At 37.9% G+C, this 24,951-nt stretch overlaps 2 protein-coding genes across 3 annotated transcripts; both read right to left on the bottom strand.

Moving 5' to 3' along the window:
• Nucleotides 1-413: 413 nt before the first annotated feature.
• inavab (innate immunity activator b) lies at nucleotides 414-17,137 on the bottom strand. Of its 2 annotated transcripts, none has more exons than XM_010781271.1 (10): nucleotides 16,862-17,137; nucleotides 9,916-10,030; nucleotides 7,197-7,330; nucleotides 5,305-5,427; nucleotides 4,939-5,170; nucleotides 4,720-4,773; nucleotides 3,889-4,195; nucleotides 2,548-2,676; nucleotides 1,147-1,852; nucleotides 414-861 (listed from the first exon to the last, which is right to left on the bottom strand). In XM_010781271.1, exons 2-10 carry the CDS (start codon nucleotides 9,968-9,970, stop codon nucleotides 781-783), a joined length of 1,821 nt encoding a protein of 606 aa, XP_010779573.1. In that variant the 5' UTR covers nucleotides 9,971-10,030; nucleotides 16,862-17,137; the 3' UTR covers nucleotides 414-780. The 2 variants fall into 2 exon arrangements, with proteins under 2 accessions (XP_010779573.1, XP_010779506.1); XM_010781204.1 differs by lacking the exon at nucleotides 16,862-17,137 and adding an exon at nucleotides 12,086-12,201.
• Nucleotides 17,138-21,395: 4,258 nt separating this feature from the next.
• On the bottom strand, nucleotides 21,396-22,511 carry gpr25 (G protein-coupled receptor 25). Its single transcript, XM_010784089.1, has one exon. The coding sequence runs from the start codon at nucleotides 22,509-22,511 to the stop codon at nucleotides 21,396-21,398; it is 1,116 nt and encodes a 371-aa protein (XP_010782391.1).
• Between the last annotated feature and the right edge of the window lie 2,440 nt (nucleotides 22,512-24,951).

Genomic DNA, 24,951 nt, shown 5'->3' with positions numbered 1-24,951 from the left:
ATTATTTTACAATTCATTGATTTCATTCGAACAGCTAGGAATTGAGCACCCCATCTACCACACAGCAAAAAGTAAACTTCTCTGTCTTGAACACTTCCTCAATTGAAGTTGCATAATTTCGCTACAGATTGCAACATCTAATGCAGCACTCTGTTGTATAACTAAGCAGTTATAGACATGTAAAACATGATTAATTGATGTTAGTTCTTGTGAGATTACATTCAACAGGGACCTTAATGTAACTAGTTAAATGTCAAATGTTACTTTTTAAAAACATACATTTTTCACAATCTGACAACAATGTTAAACTGTGTTGGGCATTTCCCTGTTAGAGCTTCCAAACTATTGGCTGACGATTTCCGTTTCGTTATATCATAGATAGTCAATTCGCATATCAAAATAACCCTGTATTTAAAGAAGCAGAACTCTGTGGTTTTGTTTGATAAACTTAAATATGAGTTTTGAACTTTGGCAGGTTCAAACAGCTCTCAGTAACATTTAACAAGCATTGAATTCATATAGAGTGGACAAAAACAAGCAACCGGGGTTATATTTACAGTCACTTTAGTAGCCATATCATTTTTGAATCAGATTGTAGTGTAAGATGCATTCGTTATTATGCCTTAATGCAGGCAGAAAGATAAACAAGAATCATGAAAAAAAAACCATTTTTTGGGGGGCTTAAAAAGTAAATTTGACTTGATTTTCTTAAGACTCCACTTTGGTTATTTGGTAATAAATGCAGTGGCCTCTCAGTTTGCGGTCCAAGGTGTCCTTGGTTTAAACTTGACTCATAAAGTGAGAACCGTCATCTACCACCCAGCGAGTCTCCTCTCTCTGAAGAGCCCTTCTCTGGATAACCTGAGTTAGCAACAACAAAAATAGAAACAATATAATTAAATTATTGAAACAATGTTATTTTACAACATGAGTTCACCCACAGGTTTCTGATCAAACAGGCACATTTACCAAAATGCCTCTTAAGCCAGAATTTCTTATTGTAGTGATTAGGTGAATAAAAACTATTTCCTGTCATGAAGAACTTATTAAATGATTCATTATTTGGTTAATACTACTTGTTTCAGTCTGTATGTTTCTATGTTGACAGATTGTAAGATGTGTGTCAAAATATTTTTGTCTGCTTACCTGCTCATGGTACTTCTGGTTTTGGTGAAAGGCGGTCTCCCGAGCAGAAATGTTTTTAACTCTGACGGCCCCCTGTCTGTCCAGAGAGCAGGACCTGGGGGACTTCAGCTGACTGCGGCGGTGCCACGAGGTCAGCTGCTCGTTCACTACTTGTTTTGGAAGGCCATTGGAGCGGTACTGCGGATGCTCCCACTGAGCCGGGGAGGGGGAGAGTCTGATATCAGGAGGTAGAGGCCTCTGTGCTCTCTGGTGGAGCACAGCAGGGTCTTTATAGTAATACTCATATCTGTTGGGAGGACAGGGAGCCTGCTGGGTGTAATAGCCCCGTGCCAAGTCCAGTTCAGGTCGGTAGGCTGTTTCTTCAGTGTAATAGGCTTTAGGAAACCCGGGGCTGGACTGTTGCCGGGGGTTATGGTAAAAGCCAGTGCTCTGGAAGCCTTGAGGGCCACAGCTGCCCCCGGGGCCAGAGTGCACGAATGCAGACTGATACTGTTTGGGTGAATCACAGGGCAGCTCCTGACACGGTGAGCTGTTGTAAGATGAAAACGAGTGTTCAGAGTTGCTATCCTCAGAGTTGACATAGTTTGCGTAGTTCACAGCAGGAAGACGAGCATCCGGTAAAGTTATTGCAAATTCTGTCAGTCGCCTCCTTGCACTTCTGGTGCGACCTCGCTCCCTTTCAAATGGAGACTCAGGGTTGGGTATTCTGTGAAAGGAGCAAGTGCATTAATATGGCTACCCAGGAAAACGTTTTTTTTCTTCAAAAATGAACATCTCACTATTTAAAATAATAATAAATGTAATGTGCAAAACAAGGTAAATAATAGCATTTGCAGTAAATCACAGCTTTAGCTTAGGCAGTGGTGGATAGTGGGCATTAAATAAGTCGAGTCATTTTTTTTTTTTTTTTTTTTTTTAAAATTGTACTTCTAAGAGGTAGTTATTTTTTGCAGAATAATTTGTATCCTTACTTAATTAAATTAGTAACAACATGTTTCTACTTCTACGTTATAACATTGGGCTACACACTTCTGGCTACTTTTACCATCCAGCTAAACTCACACGCACAACAGGGATTGTCCAACAGCAAGAGACAAAAGCAGCCCACACAAAAACACACCCAAAAACGGTGTCCAAGCTTTGTTATTACCTGTTGGAACAAGCCTGATCGTATAATTGATGTAATAAATTGCATGTAATTAAGTTACTCAATACGTGAGCAGTTTTTTTACCAGATACTTTTTTACACTTATTAAGAAGAGTACTTCTTCTATCCGAGTCAATACAATTATTATAGTTATAGTAATTTTACCGTTTTAGTTTTTAGTTTACAGCCAGCACTGAATATAGTGCTGCAGACATACAGTACTGTGGAGGTGAATGACGGGGGGGGGGGGCTACCTGAGGGAGAGCTGTCTGTGGACTCTCATCTCTGGTGTGGAGGGCAGGCTGTTGGACTGGCTGTGGCCCAGCTTCAGGTGGGAAGCAAAAACAGCCTCCAGCGGGGGTAACAACTCCGTTTTGAATGGACTGTTGAACACACAAGAAACACATTATATTAAGTTTCTTTGTTTATCAAAAAATATCTTTCATAATGACATCAACATTAGAAATCCCAAAGATAAAGAAAAGAAAGCTAATGGATGAAGTGGAGTCTCGTAGTATTACAGCTGTTCTGCCTCAGCCGTAGAAGGACTACAGTTATTTATTACCCTGACAAAGACGAATACAATTATCATAATATGGAGTTTTTAATACAGGAATTTACTAGTGGGCAATAAAGCCAGGGTTCTTCCTCTTTGTCAATGTGTCATTTTGAAACCGGATGTACAGAAATGAGTTTCTCCCTTTGGCTGCTTTTGCACCAGAGCAAAAGCAGAGGGCAGTGTTGCTCATATATGAACCACTGTCATTTACTCTGCTATAAAAGAACAAATGAGTTTGCACAAGATATTCAATTTCTAAATGAGCTTTTGCCCAGTATTGTTGAAAAGAAAAGACAAGTGTATTCTTGCTGCTGGATATTGTCCTCATGAACGAACACTAGCAACAAGGGAGTCACCAATCAGGGTGCCCTCATAGCCTTGAGGTTAGGCGTGGGGCGAAATCAAACACTTACATCCTGATTATTCGGGCCATTGTAATTGCACTTCAAGTTTTTTATCTTTAATCCAGATAATCATCAACCTTTTTCTAAAGAAACAGATATTTTCATTGCTTCAAATGTAGTACACATCTTTTTGAGTGAATAATCTGTCGCGTTTAAATCAGGTTCACAAGCATACATTATAAGATTCCACTGTATTAATAAATAAACAAAGAAACAAACTGTATTTTTCAACTTTACGACAATGACAGAAAGCTAGGGAGCTTTTTTATGCCCCATATTCACAAATATATCTATAATGGAAATTCACCACAAGGAATTTATTGTGAATGTTTTTTGTTTACTGGATTAGCAATATAATCCTATATCAGCCCATCCCTGTTTGAGGTAAAACAGACTTCTTCAGTTGATGCACAATGATTTGTTTCTTTTTCATTTTCATCAACTTCGGTTTTTCCCTAGAGTTTCCAAAGAATCCAACCAAAGTTGCCTCACTCACAAGCTTGCTAATGCAAATAGTAACCACAAAATCTGCATTTCACACAGTTTACCAAGTAAACAAACCACACTTTGCTTTCCCCAATTCTAAAAAGTTGATAAACAGGAATGGAGTCATGATGGATGGTTGGTGTTACCTCGACTTGTTGGAGGAGCGCGACTTCCTGTTCTTCTGGTAAGGTTGGTCCAGACTAGACTCTGTCCACGGGGAGTGTTGGATGGGAGGAAGGTCACTTGCAGGGCTTGAGCTGAAACTGGGCGTAGACGTGAGGCTGGGATGGGGAGACTGGCTTGGAGTCTGCGGCAGGTTTTGTGGAGCCGCAGATGGAGACATGTAGGAGCCTTTTGAGAAGGATTGTGAGGACACAGAGGGAAGCCGGGGCGGGTTTGTCTCTCCTGGATCAGGGAGTCCTGAAGACAGCTGTGATGACTGACTTGTCACTTCTAGGAAGAAACAAAGAAAATATGTAGTGTATTATAGCTGCAGAAAACTATTAAGTGTTAATACAAATATATTTCCTCCATAGATTCTTTATGTATGCTTTGAAAAACATATTTGATTAAGATGCACCATGAGGACCGCAGTATTTGAGAAAATATTTAGTGGACTCTGCTCACAATTGTATGTTTTATAGGTAATGGATAAGTAGTGACTACCAGCTTTTAAACCACAACAAAGTTTGTTTTGCTCTAATTCTCATTGACAGATTTTAAAATGCTGTTTTCAGACTTCTAAATATAGAGATTTCCGGCTACCCTGTTTTATTTCATACTAAACTGAACATGACTGGGGTTTGGACGGACAAAACAAGAAATTAAAAAACATTCTATTGGACTTTAAAAAACCGGGATGGAATTCTTTTTTTACTATATTCTAAAATTCTAAAACAGGGAAACAACTGATTAATCTAAAAGATTCATCAAAAGTTAAAATAATTGTTAGTTGCAGCACTAAAGGTAAATCTTACCTTCATCTTGCACCACAGAATCAGACAGAGAGCTGTCATCAGATGTACCCAGATCTGAAAAACAGAAATAAATGCATTGATTCACATGTGAAAATATTACATTTCTAAAAATCTATGAAAATCCAGAGCTCTTCAAATCATTCATATTCAAATAGCTCCCTGCTTAGGTGTAGTGAAATAGATTTTTACGGAAAACTATCTTCTAGTCTGTGTTCTCACCGTGTTGTGCAATATTAAAAGCAGGGAGTGGTGATGAACGGCCGTGCTCCAGACGAAGCTGAAAGGCCGTCTCTTGCAAGCGTTTGAGTTTTTTCTCTTCTCTCTTGCACTGCTGTAAGCGGCTCTTCTTAACAGCCTTACTCGGGTGAACCTCCTCGCAGAGCTTGCGCGCTGCCTCGTATATCTTCATCTGAAGCGCCAACTCAGCATCAACAAAACTCAGTTCTGAGTCCTTTGAAATGAGGGAATGACGAGAGAGAGACAACAAGTGTGAATTGAACAATTGAACATTGCATGTCCTTGATGTTTACGTATTCTTTGAAATGACATTATTTAGTATTGCGTTTTTTTAAATGCTGATTTTACCTCTGCTCCTCGAGGGAAGCTTTGTTCATCAAATTTGAACGCAGCTCCAATACGTCTGCGGATCTGCGGAGGCTTCTCTCCTGGCAGCAGAGGGTAATCATCTGACAGCCGGCCTGTCAACTCCTAAACCACACAAAAAATATTACAAATCCAAATGTCCACAAAGATGCATTTGGATAAAACAAAAACTTGAATGATGACAGATCCTCTGGCTTGGTTTATCAAAATAAAGACATATTTTTAAAAATGCTATTAAATCCTTTCAGTTGAGTTGTCCAAATAAAGTATAATTATCAATAAGTGTTTTTAATGATGCTAATCAATGCTTTTTATCCTTTCGTTTGAGTTGTTTAAATAAAGATAAACCATCTCTTGAGAGTCCATTGAACCATAACTTTGGCACTTTTGAAACGATGTATCACATTCAGTTCTCTTTACATGTTGAGGCACATATAGTTTCAAGGAATCTGTTGCACAATTTATCTCTGCATTTGCAGAGATTTACTTTCACAAGACATTCTTCAGGTCTCACTTTCTCACTGTATCGAGTGTCTGTGCCCAACCAACCACAGAGCACGACATCGCACCATTACTGATTTCATTAACGAAGAGTCACAGAAATGGTTGCTTTGAGTCACTCCTAACCAGCCACCTTTGCAGACAGACAAACACGTAAGCCTGTTCTTTTGTCACTAAAAGAAGGGAGAGGCATCATGGCTCCCATTAGTTCACCTGAGCATGTCCCGACAGGAGTGCCCAGCCCAAGTGTCAACAGGAAAGAATGATCTGTTCTGGGATTTTACCACACAGCACTGACATATGGCAGAGAAACTTTCAAAGGAATATGTGTCCAGTTTCGAAACGACTGGATGTGGCAATTGATATTCTTAGTTGGATATTTTCCAATGCAGAAAGAGAAAGAGAAGCAGAAATATTGAAAATGGAGAGGTGACGAGAGCAATATTTCATGCTGGATTTAAATCCAAGCTGTCATGAGAACATTGAAATAGTTTTGGCCAACTTAACCACCAGAATACCTCTTCAAAGGCTGTGATACATTTAAAAAAGATCTCACTGCAGCCGCATGGCATTGTCCGAAAGGAAAAGGATGATGTTTGCATTCTGCTCAGTGGTAAGAGCCAGAATAATAATGTCATAAAGGAGGACGGATAAAAAGACCTTGTGTTCCCTCTCAGTAGTCCATGACTGTGACATTGGGAAGCTGAGGCAGACACATTTAAAAGATGTATCAACTTGTCGGACATCAAAGTCAGTGTTTTTAAACCACTAACATTTTGGCTTGAAAAGAACAAGACCTTATAGCATCAGAAGTGTGGACACACAACTTTCTGACCCAAACAGTGTTTCTAATAGATCCACATTAGTGTTGACATGGCTGAACACATCTCAGAAATGTCCTCTCTTGCAGGTTACTTTGTTCACCTGCAATAAAATGTGTCATCTAACATCCTGTACTAAAACTACCCCACCTACTAAATCCTTCATTAAAAGGACCGCTTGTCTCATTACGTAACAATTGTCTTGAGTTTGAATTAGACTAGCTGTACTAGAATTTTTTTTAAACCAAATTTAATGAGCTTAGAAGTTCAGGGTTATACGAGACATTTATTCTGTGACATGTTTTTAACATAGTTCTATCTGCAGCCTCATTAGTTTTGAAACAGTTTAAACCTTCTGATGTTAGGGGTAGGAATCACCAGAGGCCCCATAGTACAATATAATCACAATATTATAGCAATCTGTTTTCTCCAATAGAATAAAAGATTTGACCAGTTTTTTCCAATCCCACTGACTTATTCAGATATACAGTATAAGCTGTATAAAAAATCTCTCCCCCACCCCCAGTTCATTTGCAGATAACTTGTACTTACAGCTTCTCGGATGCAGACTTTCTTCAGCTCCAGTAGGCAGATCTCCAGTCGTTCTTGGAGAGACTGGTGTTTGAGCTTCATGGCCCGTGTATGTGTGGTCACATCCTTCATGTGTGTCATTGGGCTGTCAGAGCCTGTGAAATGAAGGAAGCGCTTTTATACATCTCAGATAATGAGACTTACACATTTTGTTAGAGCCATTTTCCTTTCATCATTATGGTTTGAATGTTTGGCTTAATAATATAAGGATTTAGAATAAACTTTTAACTATTTATTTTTGTGAGTCACACTACGCTTTAAAAGATGTTAATTTAAGTCAGGTATGACGTGCGTGCCTATATGCCTATATATGGCATGACAATGGAACACAGCTCAGAGGACGTTTTTCTTCATGTTTGTATGCCACCTTGATCAAAGAATAAATCTGATGTGATTCAACGTTACAACGATCTCCGCAAAGTTTGTTTGGAAGCAAAGAGAGGCGTGTCATAACCAACAACCCGATAGAGAAAAGTGGCTATTGAATGTAGAAACGGATTAAAAAGCCATGACACATTTGTTATGCAATACAAAGCAAAGCCAAAACACAAAATGTGTGAGAACAAATTAGTTTTTTTAGCCACAATGAAATTAAAGGAAGAAATGTGCAGCGGAAAAGGAACATAATAAATCTATTTAAAAATCACGAGCTGAGTGATATCTCAGCTACAACAGCATTTGTTAATGTATCAGTCGTCTGTTCCATTTTATTTGTCATGTATAGCAATACAATTCCTTAAAAGTTAAAAGATGAAGTCATCAAATGTTGATTTAATTTCCAATATTCCATGTCTTTCATGTTCATATACTGTTGCCTGATCTATTTTAATGCATCTATATACTTGACTTGTTTTTCTGTTGCCTTGTAAGTATTCTGGCCTGCTTGTAGTATGCTACCATCAATGTTATTTTACAGCTTCAAATTAAATCTGGATGCCACACACGACACCATTCAACAGAACGTAATTTTTGTTATTATCGTTGTTTTGTTTATTGGCATGTAGAATGGCTGGTTGGAGCTTTGTAACTATAAACAACGTCTGAGTGTTCGACTGGTGTTGTCTGTAGCCTCGGTGACTAATGACATTAAGATTAGTTTCAGGGCTGTGGGAGTGGCTTCAGGCCAAAGGCATTGAGTGCTGCATACCTACAGAGATTATTAACAGGATCCCTGCAGGTACTGACAAACATCAGAGCTGCGACAGGAAAGAAGTGACAGCACTACAATAGGGAAAATAATTTCTCTTCCTAGAGTGACAATCCCCCCATTCTTCATAGGTTGACCCTTTTTCATTGTATAGGGTAGACATCACGTGGCTCAATTAAGCAGCAAGGAATGTCAGAAAGGCCATTACTAATCGGTAGACACTGCTGGGCGTAGCAAAAACAAGACTGTCAAAGTTTGCTGTTAATTCTTTGTTATTGTTACCTTATAGGACTAAGGGAACTATTTGGATGATTATATTGGGTGACTTCCTTATTGATTGCTGCAAAAAAAAAATACCTTGAGCTTAAATTGATTTGTCCTGTAACTTTCCAAAAAGCAAAGATATTCAATTTAATGAGAATAAAACAAAACACAAACATTTCTCATGATTGAGAAGCTGGAGCTAGAGAATTTGAAACTTCTGTAACCTGCTCTTCACTTCTGCTGGAGGCTAGCAGCTCCAGGGTACATTATCTCAAGTTGCACAGTGGGCAATCTAGGCTTCAGGTTTTTCAAAAATAAAGAAGAATGGATAGAATAAAAAATACGATTTCTTTTTTCAAATAAATGATCCATATATATAGACAATGCAACAGGGAATTTTTTTTATTTGAAGTTTAATGTGGATCACTTTCGATGCTTCCTTCTTGTTGTGCAGAAACTAATCTGATATAAACTCACAATGTACCGCATGCGTTTTAATGCCTGCTCGAGTTTTCACATGACAACTTGTTTTCTTGAACAACATAGACGCACTTGTTTTTAAACTTGCTGGAATCACCCCAAATACACATCTGCTGTTTGCTAAAGTTTGGAGTTGATTTAAGAATATTTATTAAATTTGATTGAATTCAAAAGTGAGTCTTCTACCAAGAAAACCACAGCGTTAGTTGTTAACTCCTTGAAATCTGCTATGTGTTATTCTCTGAAAGGAAGTCATGTTGCTTAATATTTGGTGAAGCACAAGAGTGACGTATCCAATAATGACCTACCGGTAGTAATAAAAAAAGGTGACCTGGTGTGTCGGGAGAAGATTTATGTTACCAACGAGTCTCAATTTAACAGCAAGGAAGTAGAGCATAACAAGTTTGAAGTAAAGTGTTTCTTTGGCAGAAAGCTATCAGCATGAAAGTTATTTGACATTTTTCATGTATCTTTAGGTCATTTAAAAGCAGGTGCAGCGATAAGATTACCAAGGGCTGAACTAAGGTGTGTCTCAGTTTCTACATTTGTTTGCCTCTAGCAAAGGGTCTTCTGGCTGAAAGAGATTGATTCTTTGCTTTATATATCAATTTTTAATTTAAATCAATCAAGTCTTTCACCATTTTGACAGTATACCTTTCACGATTGAATAGTCTAAAAAACTGCATTCGTTAATTTATTCGTTAATTTACTGAAAAGATGTTTGTGATTTAGACTTTTGTGTTAATGTGTGATTCCCAATTACAACAAACAAAAGACAAGATGTTTTACCTGAGTGAAGGATGATGCCGCTGTCAGTGTCACTGATCTCTCCGTTGCCCTCCATGTCAGTGGATCCACTTACTGTTGCTATTCTTCACTGGGTAATGTCGACCCTCACCATTTCCTAGGAAGTAACATTTCAGCTTTAGCATCCATCACAATTTTCAAGGTTTTAGGTGTAACTTAGATTTAATAGAAAATAGGGATAATTTGTGTAATTGTTCAAACATTAGAATGGCTGTTTGGTGTAATAAAAGGTAAATTCTCTTAGGAAAATCTGAAATTTGACTGAACAAACAACATGTAATATTTCACATTGTATTTCTGGTTTTATTGTCTTTTGTAAAAATCAAAAGACAAAATCAGAACACATTCAAACTGTGACAATTCAGGCAAAAACATCAGCGCAGTGTTTAAGCCTGCAAACCTCTGGGAGACCATAAGGGGAAAATACAACTGATTATATAAAATAAAATGACTACAAGCGATTAGGCTACAAGCACTAGATGAGTCAAAATGTAAACCCATGTCTAAGCCAAACAGCCTTAACAGAGGCTCATTACTTAATGCTATGACCTGTTGATTGAGTGATTCAGGTGTGACTGGCCTTCTTGACCCTACAGTCAGGTGTAGTCATAGTCTCCCACAGCATGAGTACACACGCATGTTGCCAGGTTTAGGCAGTTTCGTGCGACTGCCTGTTTGTTAGTCTGTGATGTCATATGATCGCCATTATCTCACTCCCTTAGATAAGACTCAGGACGTATGAGCCATAAATTCGGCTGGTGTCAAAAAGAAAAACCTATGAAACTTGTGGGTTTGAATATTAACTAAGAAAATATATGGTGGGTGCATACCAACACACAGGGGAGGTTTGTCACAGCTTGGGGGGGTAAGCTTCCCAGCAGGCATTGAGTTGTGGAAGGAATAGATATGGTGAAGTCATGACAACATGCAAGAGTTATTTCTAATATATTTTATGTCCATCCTCAAGGTGACGTTCAGCAATCCATAGAATATATATCCCCTAATAATCCTATACATGACATAAACATGAGATAGCCTCTAAACAGCTCACATGATTGTGACTAGTCTTCGCTCCTCCAAAGAACCAACAATTGGCTGCTGTGTTTGCTGAATTAAGGCGGAACAGCTTAAAACAGGACACTTAAATCACAACACGACCTACAGCGCTGTTTCAAAAATAGATGTAAACATGCTAATTTTAGCCGAAATGTTCTCTACAATATACAAGATTGCAAACAATGAATATATACATAACTATTTGCAGCAGTTTGAAGCCCGAAAAAACAAATAGTTAGAGAAATAAACCCACAAGGGATGAAACTACTGATCTTTTTCCCCATGGTAGATTTTTTTCTCACCTACAGTCCAAAATCTGATGATTGAATTTTCTCTTGATTTCAATTATCAAGATACCTTTAAGGGTTTTTCAATCATCAAGGAGATTGAATTTACCGATCAATTAAGTCATTGTTTCCAATAAAAGACAAAAAGAAGTTAAAATCTGGGGACGTCCAGTCATCTGTCTTTAAATGTTTTACATTTTCAGATTCCATATCACTAGTTTAAGGTGTGCCAACTAAAGACATTCCCTGAAACAAACACCATCAGAATCTCATTCCACAATCGCATAAAGAAGGAACTAAAACTACTGAAGCACTTTGATGCTCTGTAGATATGCAGTATCTAGCCGTCAAATATACAATATGATGAAATGTTGATATAGAGAGCAATCTGTTACATTCTTCAATTTGAATTATTTGCTGGACATATCCTGTTGTTTGCTATTGCCAAACTCAAGTACAAACGTAGCATTTATTTGATAAAGATTTAGCAGAAAGAAAAACACACACTTACAAACAGGTAAGGAGTTGTCCCTACCTTGAAGGTGCTAAAACTCGTACTGAACTACAAAACTGTAGCTGAAGGCAGTGTTCCTCATTATTTTAAGTCAAGTGTCAGTGTATGTTTTAAAGAAAAAACAATTACAACATACTGATAGCATCAATGTCACATATAGAAATATCAACTCCACAATAGTTAGGAGGAGAAGGACAGCTATGTCACATTAATCCAAATAACAGCCCCAAGAGGACAATAGAGGAATTCAGTACAGGGAATTTGAAATTGGAAAACATATTAAAAATCCACTTACTTTATGAAAAACTTTTAAAAAACTGTAAAAATCCAAAGAGTGAAAACCTTCCCTCAGTATTCCCGACTTGAATGGAAATACAGAAAACCTGAGCTGAGTGGAGTCCGGTCAGGAATGAGAGACTCGCCCACTAAGAAAGCGCTGCCTGCTGAAGAGGAGTGGCCACATACAGAGGGCTGAACACTTGAGTCAGTATCATATAACTTAGTCAGTGCTCCCGTCTCAGCTTGAAACTGTGTCAAGAACAATGACAGAGGTAAAGATAAATTACACTTTGCTTTACCCTCTTATCAGCGTCTAATGAAGGTGGTGCAACCTGACATGTGTCCCAGTACAAAAGCACCATTACAATACAAAAGTAGACGGGACATCAAAGGGCTCAAGATAAAATAAATCTACCAACAACACTCAACAAGCACTTAAGTATAGCATCAGTTTAAGAGCTGAAGTGATTTGTCAATTAATTAATTAGTTGATTTTCAACAAAATAACAACTTTTGTGATTTTTCAAAAACACTAGCTGTAAAGGTGGTAAACTTCACCTTCCAAGTATTTTGTATTTGACAGATTAATTAATACAAATATTCATAGGTTTGCAGGCTTAGTCAGTTTATCCTCATGATGTTCGTAAACACATGCTTTCAAAGGGCTTGTTTAGCTGTTTTACCTCCGTTAATCTCTCGGTTCAGGTTTAACATGCATGCGTCTACAGCCAGATATCACGATTTCATCACCGGCAAAAGGTGGCTTTATGACTTGATAATTAACTGTTGATGACTCTTGACCTTGTCCCTTTTTTTCAGAAGAAACTGTTACAGTTCAGCTCTGCATGTACAACAAATATCTGGTCAGTTCATTTCTACTGCCATCTCCTGGAAGTTTAAAGGGGTCATTCAAAATGGATAACAAATTATGAACTTACAAATGTACTAGCTTATATTTGCAAATAGCTTTCAAACTTTCACTACTCATCTTCTAACTTCCGGGCTACCAATACAGAAGCCCTTTTGTGGCCTGACATTTTTGCCGTCACTTAAAAAAGAGGGAAACACATGGTGGTGGGATAGTCCGCATGATTTACAGAGACACCTGCTCGCTTTCTGCATGGCTGACATTCATCTGAATCTCAATATTCATTTTGGCTTTCCAGGAATGTTGGTGCTCAGACCCGCTGAGAAAAGGTCCAGCAATTCCCAGACACTGAAGAATCAGTTCTCAAATGACATGGCACCGGGGAAAGCAGAAGATATTTGGTTTGGTAACTTCTACATTTAGGTTTCATAGTGTGAACTCAAGCAGGGGGAATTCACACATGCCTTCACGTTTGCTTTGACAATGTAGTGAAATATTAGACTGGCCTATCACAGATCAATGACAAGTTGACAACATTTTTGTAGGCACCAGCAGCTTATAACTAAATACCAGCTAGCCTATAGCGCATTTGTTCTAGAAAGCTTTGACTCTAGATCGGCCAGGTTGGATTTATATATATTAAATTAAATTGAATTACAAAAACAGTGAAACGATTGTATAGTTTCTACATCAAGAGAAGGGAAAATGAGAGATGAACTGAATGCAGTTGATCACCAGTTCTGATTTTGAAGTCTGATCTATACTCATTGTTTTCTCTATAAAACTATAATCGACAGCATTTTTTTAAATGTTCTGACTCTGTATGTTGATAATACAACTTTAACTCGTAAATAACTTTAATACCAATAACTGCGCCTGGTTAAACCCACCTTCTTTTTGTCAAAATCTTGTTTTCAAGGTTCCTCCATAGTTCATTTTTATTTATTATTTTAAATTGCGAATGCTGCAAATGGCAAGCTTTATTCCCACTCATGCTGAAAAAACCCCACATTAGAATGCATAACTTGTGTGTGTGGCTGTGACGTGTCTGTCTGTTCCTTTTTGTAGACATAAACCCATCATGTGGCACATTTGTGTAAATCCGAACCGCAAAAATCGGGTTCACCACCCTTCAGTTACGAACGTTGGCCTATAGATTACCATTGAAAATGCTCATCTTCAACTGTTAATGTCCTGCCCAGTGCATTTCTTGGTTCAACGATCATGAAAGTATAATTGCTACAAACTACCAGCGCCTGTATGGTTAATATAATGAAAGAACAGCAGCAGCGTCTTGTGTAAACAGGCAGCATACCAAGCAGTTTGATAACCTAAAATCAGATATAAAGGAAGTGATGTCATAGAAAAGAAAAACAATCTCCTCTGTTCATGGGAAACTACAGATAAGAGGTTATAGCAACACTTCTGGCAACAGATTTGCATTGTAAATAAGGAAGGCATGAAAAATGGATGTTATTGTGTCTCCCAATGTAAAACACTCACAATAAGTATATCATGGTGAATTATCTTTATCTGGATAGTCAACAATATCCACTATTGTTGTAGAGATGTGAAAAAAAGCCTTGTTTCAAATACATATTAAAAAAACGACTCGCCCAATGTTGCGTTTTTTATCTATGTTGTATCATTGTTTATTTATGCAGGGAACTTTTTTTTTTTAAAGGAAGTTCACTAACGCAACTATAGGTATCGTATCGTCGTTATAAATATTATTTTCTTTACAAAATGTAATCTAAAGGGATTCCAATATGTTTAATTTTAGGGATAATATCCTGAATTGCAATTTTTTGATTAGAATTATTGTGACACTAAGTGATCATATCTTTCCATTTCTAAAAGTGACACTTAAGAGTTGTAAGGAATTCAGCTGTATCACAATTTCTCTTCTTTAAATAATGGATTAACAACAGCTGTGCAGTTAAGTCCATCATGCTGGATGTGAAGACGAGTTAACAACTTCCCTCACACTGCTGTACATCACAGACACTCGTCCTGGGAAGAAGTAGCCAGTTGGTGGATGTCATGGGTAGTTTATATAAACCAGGGGTCCCCAAGAGACACAGAGAGAGAGCTTTGTGTAGGCAACACAGCAGCTGGCCAAACAAATTCTTTAAATATTTTTGAGTCCTTTTATAAGAGTACGGCTAGACCACCGTTGCCAGTGTGTGGAGCCATCAGCTGCCAGGGATTTCCCCTTTTCCCCTCAATATATTGCAGTTTCGCTATTTCCCCAGGTGCAAACAGGTCATCTTGCCGTAATGATGCTCAGAAAATCAAGTTACACTAATGCACCACAAACCTTTAAACTTTGAAAAAGGCAAACAAAGCGACTCTTAGAGCTGCTGGGTTCCCTCCTGCCTCTTCCTGCCTGCAGCCAGCTTCAAGTTTTATGTTGCCTAAAGGCTCTAATTGACTGTAATAAAGATGTGAAAAAATACCACGCATATCTCAAATGAGGAGGCCTGCAGATAGGGTGTGCCTTTTGTGGATAGCTGAATTAGAAGTTTGTTCACCACAATGCAAATCAAGGTCTATTCTAAATGTTGGCCAAGCCCTACACTGTGAGAGTGAACAAGCCTAAACACATCAAAAAACCATGACACAGACACAGACATTTATACATAAAGCTCCCATTAAGTGGCTATTATATTATGTTAGTACTTAACTGTGAATTTATACTGTTTACATTTTCCATATCAGCCAGTTCAAGCTCTTTGTTGAAGCACAATGATGTTACACACAAAGTGAAATATTATAAACCAAAAGCCAATATGTTTACTATGGCTGTGTTACATTTAATTAACATATTCTAGATAACTTGTGATGCTACTTTCCTCTATATTTTATCTGACCTATTTGGTTTATTATGAAACTAAATGTGCTTCAGATGTAAAAAAATAATTATTTGTTTTACAAAGTTTGGCAGCACAGCTAAAGTTTGTAATGACTGTCCCACCGGCAGGTCACTGAGGTTCCAGGGGTTAAGCCACTTTGTCCTCTCGCGCCGGGCCAATGCTCAGGAATGTGTAGGCAGCAGAAATGTTTCAATGCACAGAAATCACAACACTAACAAATGGGACTGCTCAAAAGATGAAAAACACCTTTATAGAAGATTTAAACAAACATATATCATTACATTTCCATTTATACCCTAACAATAATTGTCATTGTTCCTGTCATTCTTTACAATTATGTGAGTTTCTGTTAAAAGAGGATGTTGCATAACTTCTCTGCTGGTCAGTGAAGTCAGGTTTATGGTGTCATGTTGGTTCTCTTTTACACAGAAATTGTCACATTCATAAAATACCTGGGACTAACTGTTCATAAAATACAGGCTTATACTAGGAAGAATGTATTCAATTATATAAATGAACTCACAAAATTGCATAACTAGAAATTACAAAAATGTTTGAGAGGTTTACTTTCATATTTGAGCTAAAACTACTGGGAAAATAATAAGAATAATAAGAAGAAGAAGAAGAAGAATGACATAATAAATATGTAAAGACAATCTGAACACAACACAGTATAAATGGAGGTAGATTTACACAATAACGTCAAATTGTACAAATAAGCTTGAGTTAAGTCTGGACATCTTATGGGTTTAAATTAGGTCAGGTAACGTTATATGAAACTATATGTAGAAAGGATAAATAAATAAAGATATGTTTTTTTTCCATCTGCTAACTCAGCTTCAAAAAGCTGCAGGGCCTCAGCTGCAGAGAGTTTCTCAAAAGTTTCCAAAGACGCTTAGTTGTGAGCATTTCCCAAACATTTTATTCACATAAATTGTTACTTTTCAAAGAAACAATTAGTTCGTTAGCCTTGATAAATAATGCATTTCGTACATGCATGCAAAGAATGTACAAAAAAACGTCTAACTTCATCGCTTTTTGCTCTTACCTTAGTAGCTAGTTAGTTAGCCTAGCATCGTGCCTCATCTGTATCCATACAAACTGCGCTCCATCGGCTCCCAGTATCCCAGATTTGAGCTGGAAGTTTATCTCCTATTTACACTGAGTAAGGAACAGAGGGGAACAACACGGAGCCCTCAAATGTACGTCTCTCTAAACTAAACGAGTCGATGCATTACAGTAGAAACGATAAAATAAAGTGTTACTCCCTAAACTAAACTTTTGTTGGAGAGGCTACTTCTACAGACCAGAGAAGTAAAGCATAGCTGTGCTGCCTTCAGGTGCCGTCGAAAAAAAACACGAGCGAAGCAAAAACACACTGTGTTTACCATGGTAACCCGCTTTTTCGATAAACATGGTAGCTTACAAACCGGAATTAAAATCAAGTGACCAAACTACGATCATTTACATCATGAAGAAAGGTCTCAAAACAACTCAATATGTAGAATTAATTATTACTTTAAGGCGTTATTTAAGGTTACTGTCATTGTTTTGTTCATGTCCCTTGATTGCTAATATGAATGAATAGCCACACTATAAAATAATATTTCGTCGGGACATAATATTGGTTTATTTTTCATTAAGTGCCTGGACATTGAAAGGGCTGCAAGTTATACTTACAACTTAAGTCTTGAATTTACCAGCTAAAAAATGGGCTTGTGAACTCCTCATGGGTCATCCTCTGTGGGCGGTTTACCGGCAGTCACCACCTTTTCATGGGAATGTAATGTTATTCCGCAGATTTTGACGTCACCCGCATAGGTATGTAGCTGGCATGACTAATTCATCCGGTATAACAAACAATTGTTGTGTACAACCGATGGGAGAACATTATTTATTTTTTGTAATGCACTAAAATGGACGATTAAGCATATCAATTGTGCTAATTGCCTGAAAGGGAACACACAAGACAAGGATGTATAGCTTGATATGTTATGAAGCAATCAATCAAAGCTGATTTAGCTAGCCCCGATACCACACATTATAATTATTGAAGATATATATACAAATGTGCCTGTATAATGGATGAGGAAAAGTGATATATCAGATATCAGATATATAAGTCCGTTTTTCAATATCAGTAGCCTACTTTTTTTTGTTGCAAAAACAACAATATGTAAACACAACTGTCTCAGTGGTTTTATCTTTTCCCATGCACGTTTCTGTGAATACATCTGAAACCATGGTTCTCTAATTTGTTTCATTGTTTATCTTTAAAGTTATGAAGAATTGTTCTTTGGAAAAGCATAGCATATTATTGAATACACGATTCAACAATAAATTACATGTTTGTCCAGATTGAGACGTTTCAGTACAAACCAAAGCCATGATCCTTTGTTGTTATAAATGTTAAATACTCAGTTTACATGTCACCAGATATCATATGTTCATGTCAATGCCTATTAAGACAGTATTGTAACTAAAATGGGAAGGAGCATAGCTGTGACGAGAAAATGTACAAAGTATGTAACACCAACCACTTTGAAACAAGTCATTCAGTCTCTAGTTTTGTCACATCTTGAGTCCGGTCATATGGTCATCAGCAGCAAAAACACATATACAGAAATTACAAATAGCTCAAAACAAGGCTGCCAGACTAGCTCTCCACTGTTCGAAGCGCACTCATATTGGAGTTATGCATAGAAACCATCATGGTTTCCGGTTGAGAAACGTCTGCAATCTTGTGTTATCACTTTTTTTTTAATTTCCAATTTAGCAAAAGACCACTATATTTTTATGATCAAATAGTTTACACAAGAGACGAGCATGACCATAAGACTAGACAAGCTACATCAGGTCATCTACTGGCACCTAAACCCAGGACAAATCTTCTGAAATCTTCTGTGTCTTATAGAGCTATAAAGGAATGGAACTCATTGCCAAACTACCTCGCTGAAATAGAGTCCAGAGCCTCTTTCAAGAAGAGATTGAAGGGCCATCTACTAATGAACATGTACCCTTGTGAGCTGTGAACCCTAATTTAATTTGATCTCATGCTTTGTACTGGTGGGTGTCTTGTGCACTCATCCTTGGCTGAGATTGATATTGAATGTGGATGAGATTTGTTGATGATGTTGATGATATTGGTGATGTTGTTAATGATGTCAGGAATTATATCATGAATGTCGTTGTATTATTGTTGTATTATTGTTGTACTGTTTTAAGTGTCGGACCCCAGGAAGAGTAGCTTTTGTCAAGAGCAAAAGCTAATTGGGATCCTTAATAAACATAAACATAAGAACACTAGACAACATGAGTTTTTCTCAGAAAGCTGATTCTGTACAGATCAAGTAGAGCTCATGTTGAGATTACTTTTTAAGGAACAAGAAACCCACAGTTAATCACATGACCTGAGAGTTGCAGTGTTGAATTGTGTTTGAAGTTCTGCCTTATTGTGGTTAAACTGTGAAATCTTGTTCATTGTGCTAAAGTACTTTGTCTCTAAATGGAAGGGGCACCTTGGCAGCCTCTGCCTCTAGGTGAATGTTGACTTGTATTTGTAAAAGCGTTTAAGGGGGCGCAAAGACTGGAAGTGCTTTCATATTATTACATCAATACACCAGCCAGCTCCAGATGAACCTGTATTTTTATATGAAAGCCTACTATTATAGTTTTTGATCATCATTGTAACATTTGACGGGGATTTAATCTTCCCAGAAACAGCAATCATACTCACTAGACAAGTTGAAGAAAAGTTCACTTTTCAAATTTCATGACTGAAGTTTTGAAAATATGAGTTTTGCAATGAGAGTCTCACAATCACAGAAAAGGAGCAGCGCTATGAGAACTGAGAGTCTCTCAGACTGCGATCAGGAACTGACTGACAGCTCGCCCACTGTGCCAAGATCACACCTTTCATTATGTGTGTACCAGACTGGCAGAATAAGTCACTCAGTTCATTAAAGGGTTTCTATTCTGGACTTTGATGCCAGACTATATCTTCAAAAGGAAATAACACATTACACTTCTAACAAATCAAAGGTAGAATTTTTAAGCACGCCAAGGGACATTACAACTTAGATTAATAGATTAAAATCGTTATATTACAGTTGCGGATTGAATTCATCTATAGTTTTAAAAAACGTATGCCTATTAACATCATTGCACTTTATATCCCATCAATTCAGTGAACTAAAATGTATTTCTGTTTCTGCCAGAAATTAGGATGAAGAATTGATGATCAAAATCCATCCAAGTAATGGTCATGCGGTAGGGTTTTCTCTCAACCCTATAAATAAAAGAAAACAGCAAAAGGTACATTGTGGCAAATAATTCTTAATTTTCTTATTCCAATCAAAAAACATTGAAAATACAATTTAAAAAAGATTGTCTGATTTGTCGGCCACATTAGAATATATCCTGTTCTGTCGTTTTTTCAAAGTATGCATAAACGGTGTTACAGCAATAAAATACGTAGTGTTCTGCTGTTTATCTTGATACCAGACACATATGAGTTTTTTGTTGAGGGAAAATTCCTGACACCGTGGCGTGCACCAACCGACTTTTTCACACTTTGAAACTACACATATAGAAAAACAAGTGGGCACACATGAACGTTTGAACTTTCATATACCCGACTCTGGCCTTAACACTCATGTGAATACCTTTGATTTACGAGAAGTAACATTTGGCCGTGCCTCAGGGACTCTTCTTTGTTGGCAGACGCTAAAGAAAATCTTATAACGAGAGATTAATTACTGTACAATGTTTTTTTTTAATTACAATTAAACACCAAAACAAGACTTTTAATACGTGTTTGGTCCATTATAACACATGGACATTAGGAAGTTGTTTTGCGAATTTCAGCATAATCTGTGAATTATTGCTTTAAAACTTACAATTAATAAAACATTTAAAACAGCATTTTAGAAACATTTCAGTAGGGAACTGCAGAAAAAATGTACAACGCTCTGAATGTTATAATTTAAAATAGCAAAAAACAACAGATAGTTTACTTTACAAAGGGAAACAACATGTTATTTCGTATTAGAGAATCTAAGAAGAAGCAACTACAACTGAATAGTAATGACAGCATTTATTTAAATAAAAATAACTTGACATTTTTGTTAATTAATTTTAGATTCAATTATAGATATTCTGACTAAACATCATTGTATTGACTTCACATGTAATTTGCGACTGACATCTCTTTTGAATTAAAACACATTTGATTCATCTACTTTAGTTAAAAAATTGTTTAAGGTTGTTCATAAAACAATAAGATATCAATTACTGACTCCTAAATCTAAACTACTGCATGGTGCACCATAAGCAGATATAAACAGCATATTCCATATTTGTTGTAAATGAGACAGAAGATATATGATACAGAAGATATATGACAAAGCAAAATCACAGAACTGTACTTACTCAAAACAAATGTATTGCCATGTGTCTGGTTTTACTTTGTATTCAAACATCCCTTGAGAAAAATGTGCACAAAGTCTCTTATCATCACGATCAGCACGACATAAAGCACTTTTCTCCCTTCAAAGGGAAATTATTTAAAATATCGTCTCCTCCTACTCACACATCTGGAGCTTAGTTCTCCCACTGACTGCCCCACAGCTCTCTGAAGTGCCAACATTGGTGAAAGAGGCTGAAGAGTGGTGGCTCTGCAGGAACTTCTGCTTCCCTGTGAACCTCTTGCACAAGTTCTGGGCACTTCGTCTGAAGTGATTGTCCAGGAAAAAGTAAATGGCCGGATTCACACAGCTGTTGAGGAAGGCCAGGCATCCCGACAAGAGGAGCCCGTTACTCTGCCAAGACTCAGCTTCACAACTCAGGTCAGCTTCGGAGAGCTTCGCGCTGATAACGATGACTTTGAAGATGTTAAAGGGGAGCCAGGACACCACGAAGGCCAATATGATGGAGAGGACCATCTTCAGGGAGTGCCTGTGTCGCACTTCAGCCCGAGGATTGGCAGCACAGTGCTGATTGAGATACATTATTATGGTGCCATAGCAGAGCACGATGATCAACACAGGGATAACAAAAGTGAGTAAAGCCATGGCGAGGCTCAGGCCCAGAAAAAAGGGTGAGTGGTTTTCTTCCACACAGGAGAGTCCATCCCCTGAGGGCTCCACTCTGCGGTACAGAAGAGATGGGATACCCAGCACCAGAGAACTCAGCCACACAGCAGCACATGTCGCCCGGATGCACCTGCTGCTCCTGAGGTACCTCGAGTCCATCAGCTTCACCACCGCCAGGTAGCGGTCCACACTCATGCAGGTAAGGAATAAGATGTTGGAGACGCGGTTGACAGCAATGATGAAGCTGCTCAGTTTACACAGAAGGTCTCCAGCTGCCCCAAAGTCCCAGTGGCCGCTGCGGCTTGCAGAGATGGCCCACAGAGGCAGAGTGAGGACGAAGACGAGGTCTGCCAGGGCCAGGTTGACAACAAAAGTGTCCACCAGACGCCCACTTTTCCTACCTTTGCTGCCCACCACCAAAATCACAAAGAGGTTGCCCAGGAAGCCTGTGAGGAATATAATGTAATACAGTATGGGCAGGAAGATGTTGGAGCCACTCATGTGTGAGCTGGGACAATCCACAGTGGCGTTGAAAAGAAACAACCCAAGGTCAGTAAAGTTCTCACTGTAATTGTAGTAATCATAATACTCGGTGAAGGCGTACATCGTGAGAGATCACAGAGAGGCTCTGCAGCTGCTGTTGTGTGGCAGGGTGGTTAGTCTATGCAACATGCAGCTACTGGGGATTGTAAAAAAACCACAGAGAAAAATAGATCATATTCAACTCTTAACCCTCTGTCTGTGATAACTTCCTCTTTGTTACAGTTCCACATGTGATTGGCTAAAAGGAAGAAATTGCAACCTAACATAGTTTCCTACTGTGTGTGTGTGTGTGTGTGTGTGTGTGTGTGTGTGTGTGTGTGTGTGTGTGTGTGTGTGTGTGTGTGTGTGTGTGTGTGTGTGTGTGTGTGTGTGTGTGTGTGTGTGTGTGTCCACCTCAAATGTCATATCTGCCTAATACAGAGGAGGATCAGAGGTGAAATAAGTTATCAGTTTTCTTTTTTTTTAAAGGTAATTTGTACTATCACAGTTGTTATTTTACTAGTTATGCAAATACAAGTAAAAGCCTTTTACTCAAGTAACTGCACAATGTATTTGCATCAAAAAAGAGTATCATATTTATTTTTGTTGTAATGAAATGTCATATTATTGAATAAAACGTATTGATGCATTATGATCATCACTAAAAGTTGCAGCTGGTAAACAAAGTAGAATCTCTGAATCTGAATCTTCTTAATCTTCTTAAACTGTCAGATACATTTAATGGAGTACAAACTACAACAGCCTCTGAAATGTTATTGGATAGTCGCAAAAGTAGCATAAAATGGAAATACTTATATAAAGTTAAAGTACCATAAAAATGTACTGTTACTGTTTAAGTACGTTTATTTATACTATGAGTGTGAGTTACCTTCCACAGAAAGTATTTGTCTTTAATCACGGTGTATTGGATGTGTGTAACCAGTAGAGGGCAGGTAAGATTTACTTGTGTTTCCTGTGTGGCAACCTCCTGCCGGCCTGGGTTCAGAAGCCCATGTTACTGATCTTCTGCCCAAGAAATCTTTTGTTTCACTGCGTATTTCCATTTTATTTGTGAAAAGACACTTCCAGTTCAAGCTGTGAATAAGCAGGATGAATCAATGTCAGATAATATATCCGCCTCCTTTTATTCTTTATTCAAATCAAAGTATTTCACACATGTTCAACAAATATTATTATGTGCAGGCTCCGTTCACTTTAAATCTTTAATACCTTACGTTAGTGTTTCCTTTTAAGCTACAGAGAAAGTGCCCTCAACTATTCGTGTGTGAGGCCCCTCAAAACTGTAGATCCACATAATGTTATCGCTTCATACTGTATTAACGTTACATTCATCATGACCATGTTGTTCTGATTAAAGGTAACATTATAGTGTCCCTTCAAAAGATATAGAATTTATAAAAGAAGACACAAATTAGACAAACAAGGTTAGTTCAAATCCAATATTCATCAGCAGTCACTTGGCAGCTCACCTTCAAAACAGACAGAGAAAACATATTACAAAACAACACAGCAAGCAATAACCTTTACTCAAAAACAGAACTAAAGATGACGTTTAAATATGCAGAAATCAAATGTCAAATGCTGATCATGGACAAGCAGCTAGACTGTCTTATTGAAACTTTTACTTTCAGTTTCTCGATTTGAACTGTTTTGTTTTCATGTTCACTCTGTTACCAACTACGTGTAGAGACCAGTTAGCACTGACTCAGCATAAATGATTGTCTAGAGAAAGTGTGATTGTTGCCAACAATTAGATAGCAAACTGCTTTCTGCTGTGCACAAGTCAAAAGGTGATTAATATATTTCATCTTGTTTGTCTATAGTTTAATATTACCATTGTAATTTTTGTCAGATTATCCAAATACATGGAAAGAGCCATGTTGCTTGAACCTGAAAATGACAAACAAATCAAAGATCATTTGCATGCACAATGGACTATAACCTGATCTGAAGAAGCAGGCAGCGTCTTTTGATAACATGATCTTACTGATAAAACTGTTGTTTTTAATCAGCTGCCGGGGATGTACTATCACAACCACACAAACCAAGATGAACCCTGAAACTGCTTGACGAGGCATTGTGCATGAGCAGATAATCTTTATCAAATACTGCACTGGTGCACAGGGTGGCTGTGGCTCAGTGGGTAGTGTGCTGGTCTTCGAATCAGGGGATAGCAAGTTTGAGTCAGCATGTCGTTGTGTCCCTGGGCAAGACACTTCACCCCAAATTGCTCCTGTGGGGCTTGTCCACAGTACTGAATGTATGTTATTCGCTTTGGATAAAAGCGTCTAACAAATGGCATGTAATGTAATGTAATGTTTCCGTATGGATGTTATGATTCAACCAGCTGCTCAATGCCTCTATGATTCACCCTGGTGAAAGATAACAGAGAAGGCTTTGGCAGCCATTGTTACAGGGAAGGAAACGGTCATCACGACTACCTCCTCAGGAGACATTAACTCTGTAGTCCAACTCTCAGCTATTGTGCTGAGGATGCTGGAGG

This window comes from Notothenia coriiceps, unplaced genomic scaffold, assembly GCF_000735185.1.
Source record: "Notothenia coriiceps isolate Sejong01 unplaced genomic scaffold, NC01 NC01_scaffold00000282, whole genome shotgun sequence".
Classification (NCBI taxonomy): domain Eukaryota; kingdom Metazoa; phylum Chordata; class Actinopteri; order Perciformes; family Nototheniidae; genus Notothenia; species Notothenia coriiceps.
This window is presented reverse-complemented; position numbering and strand designations above follow the sequence as displayed.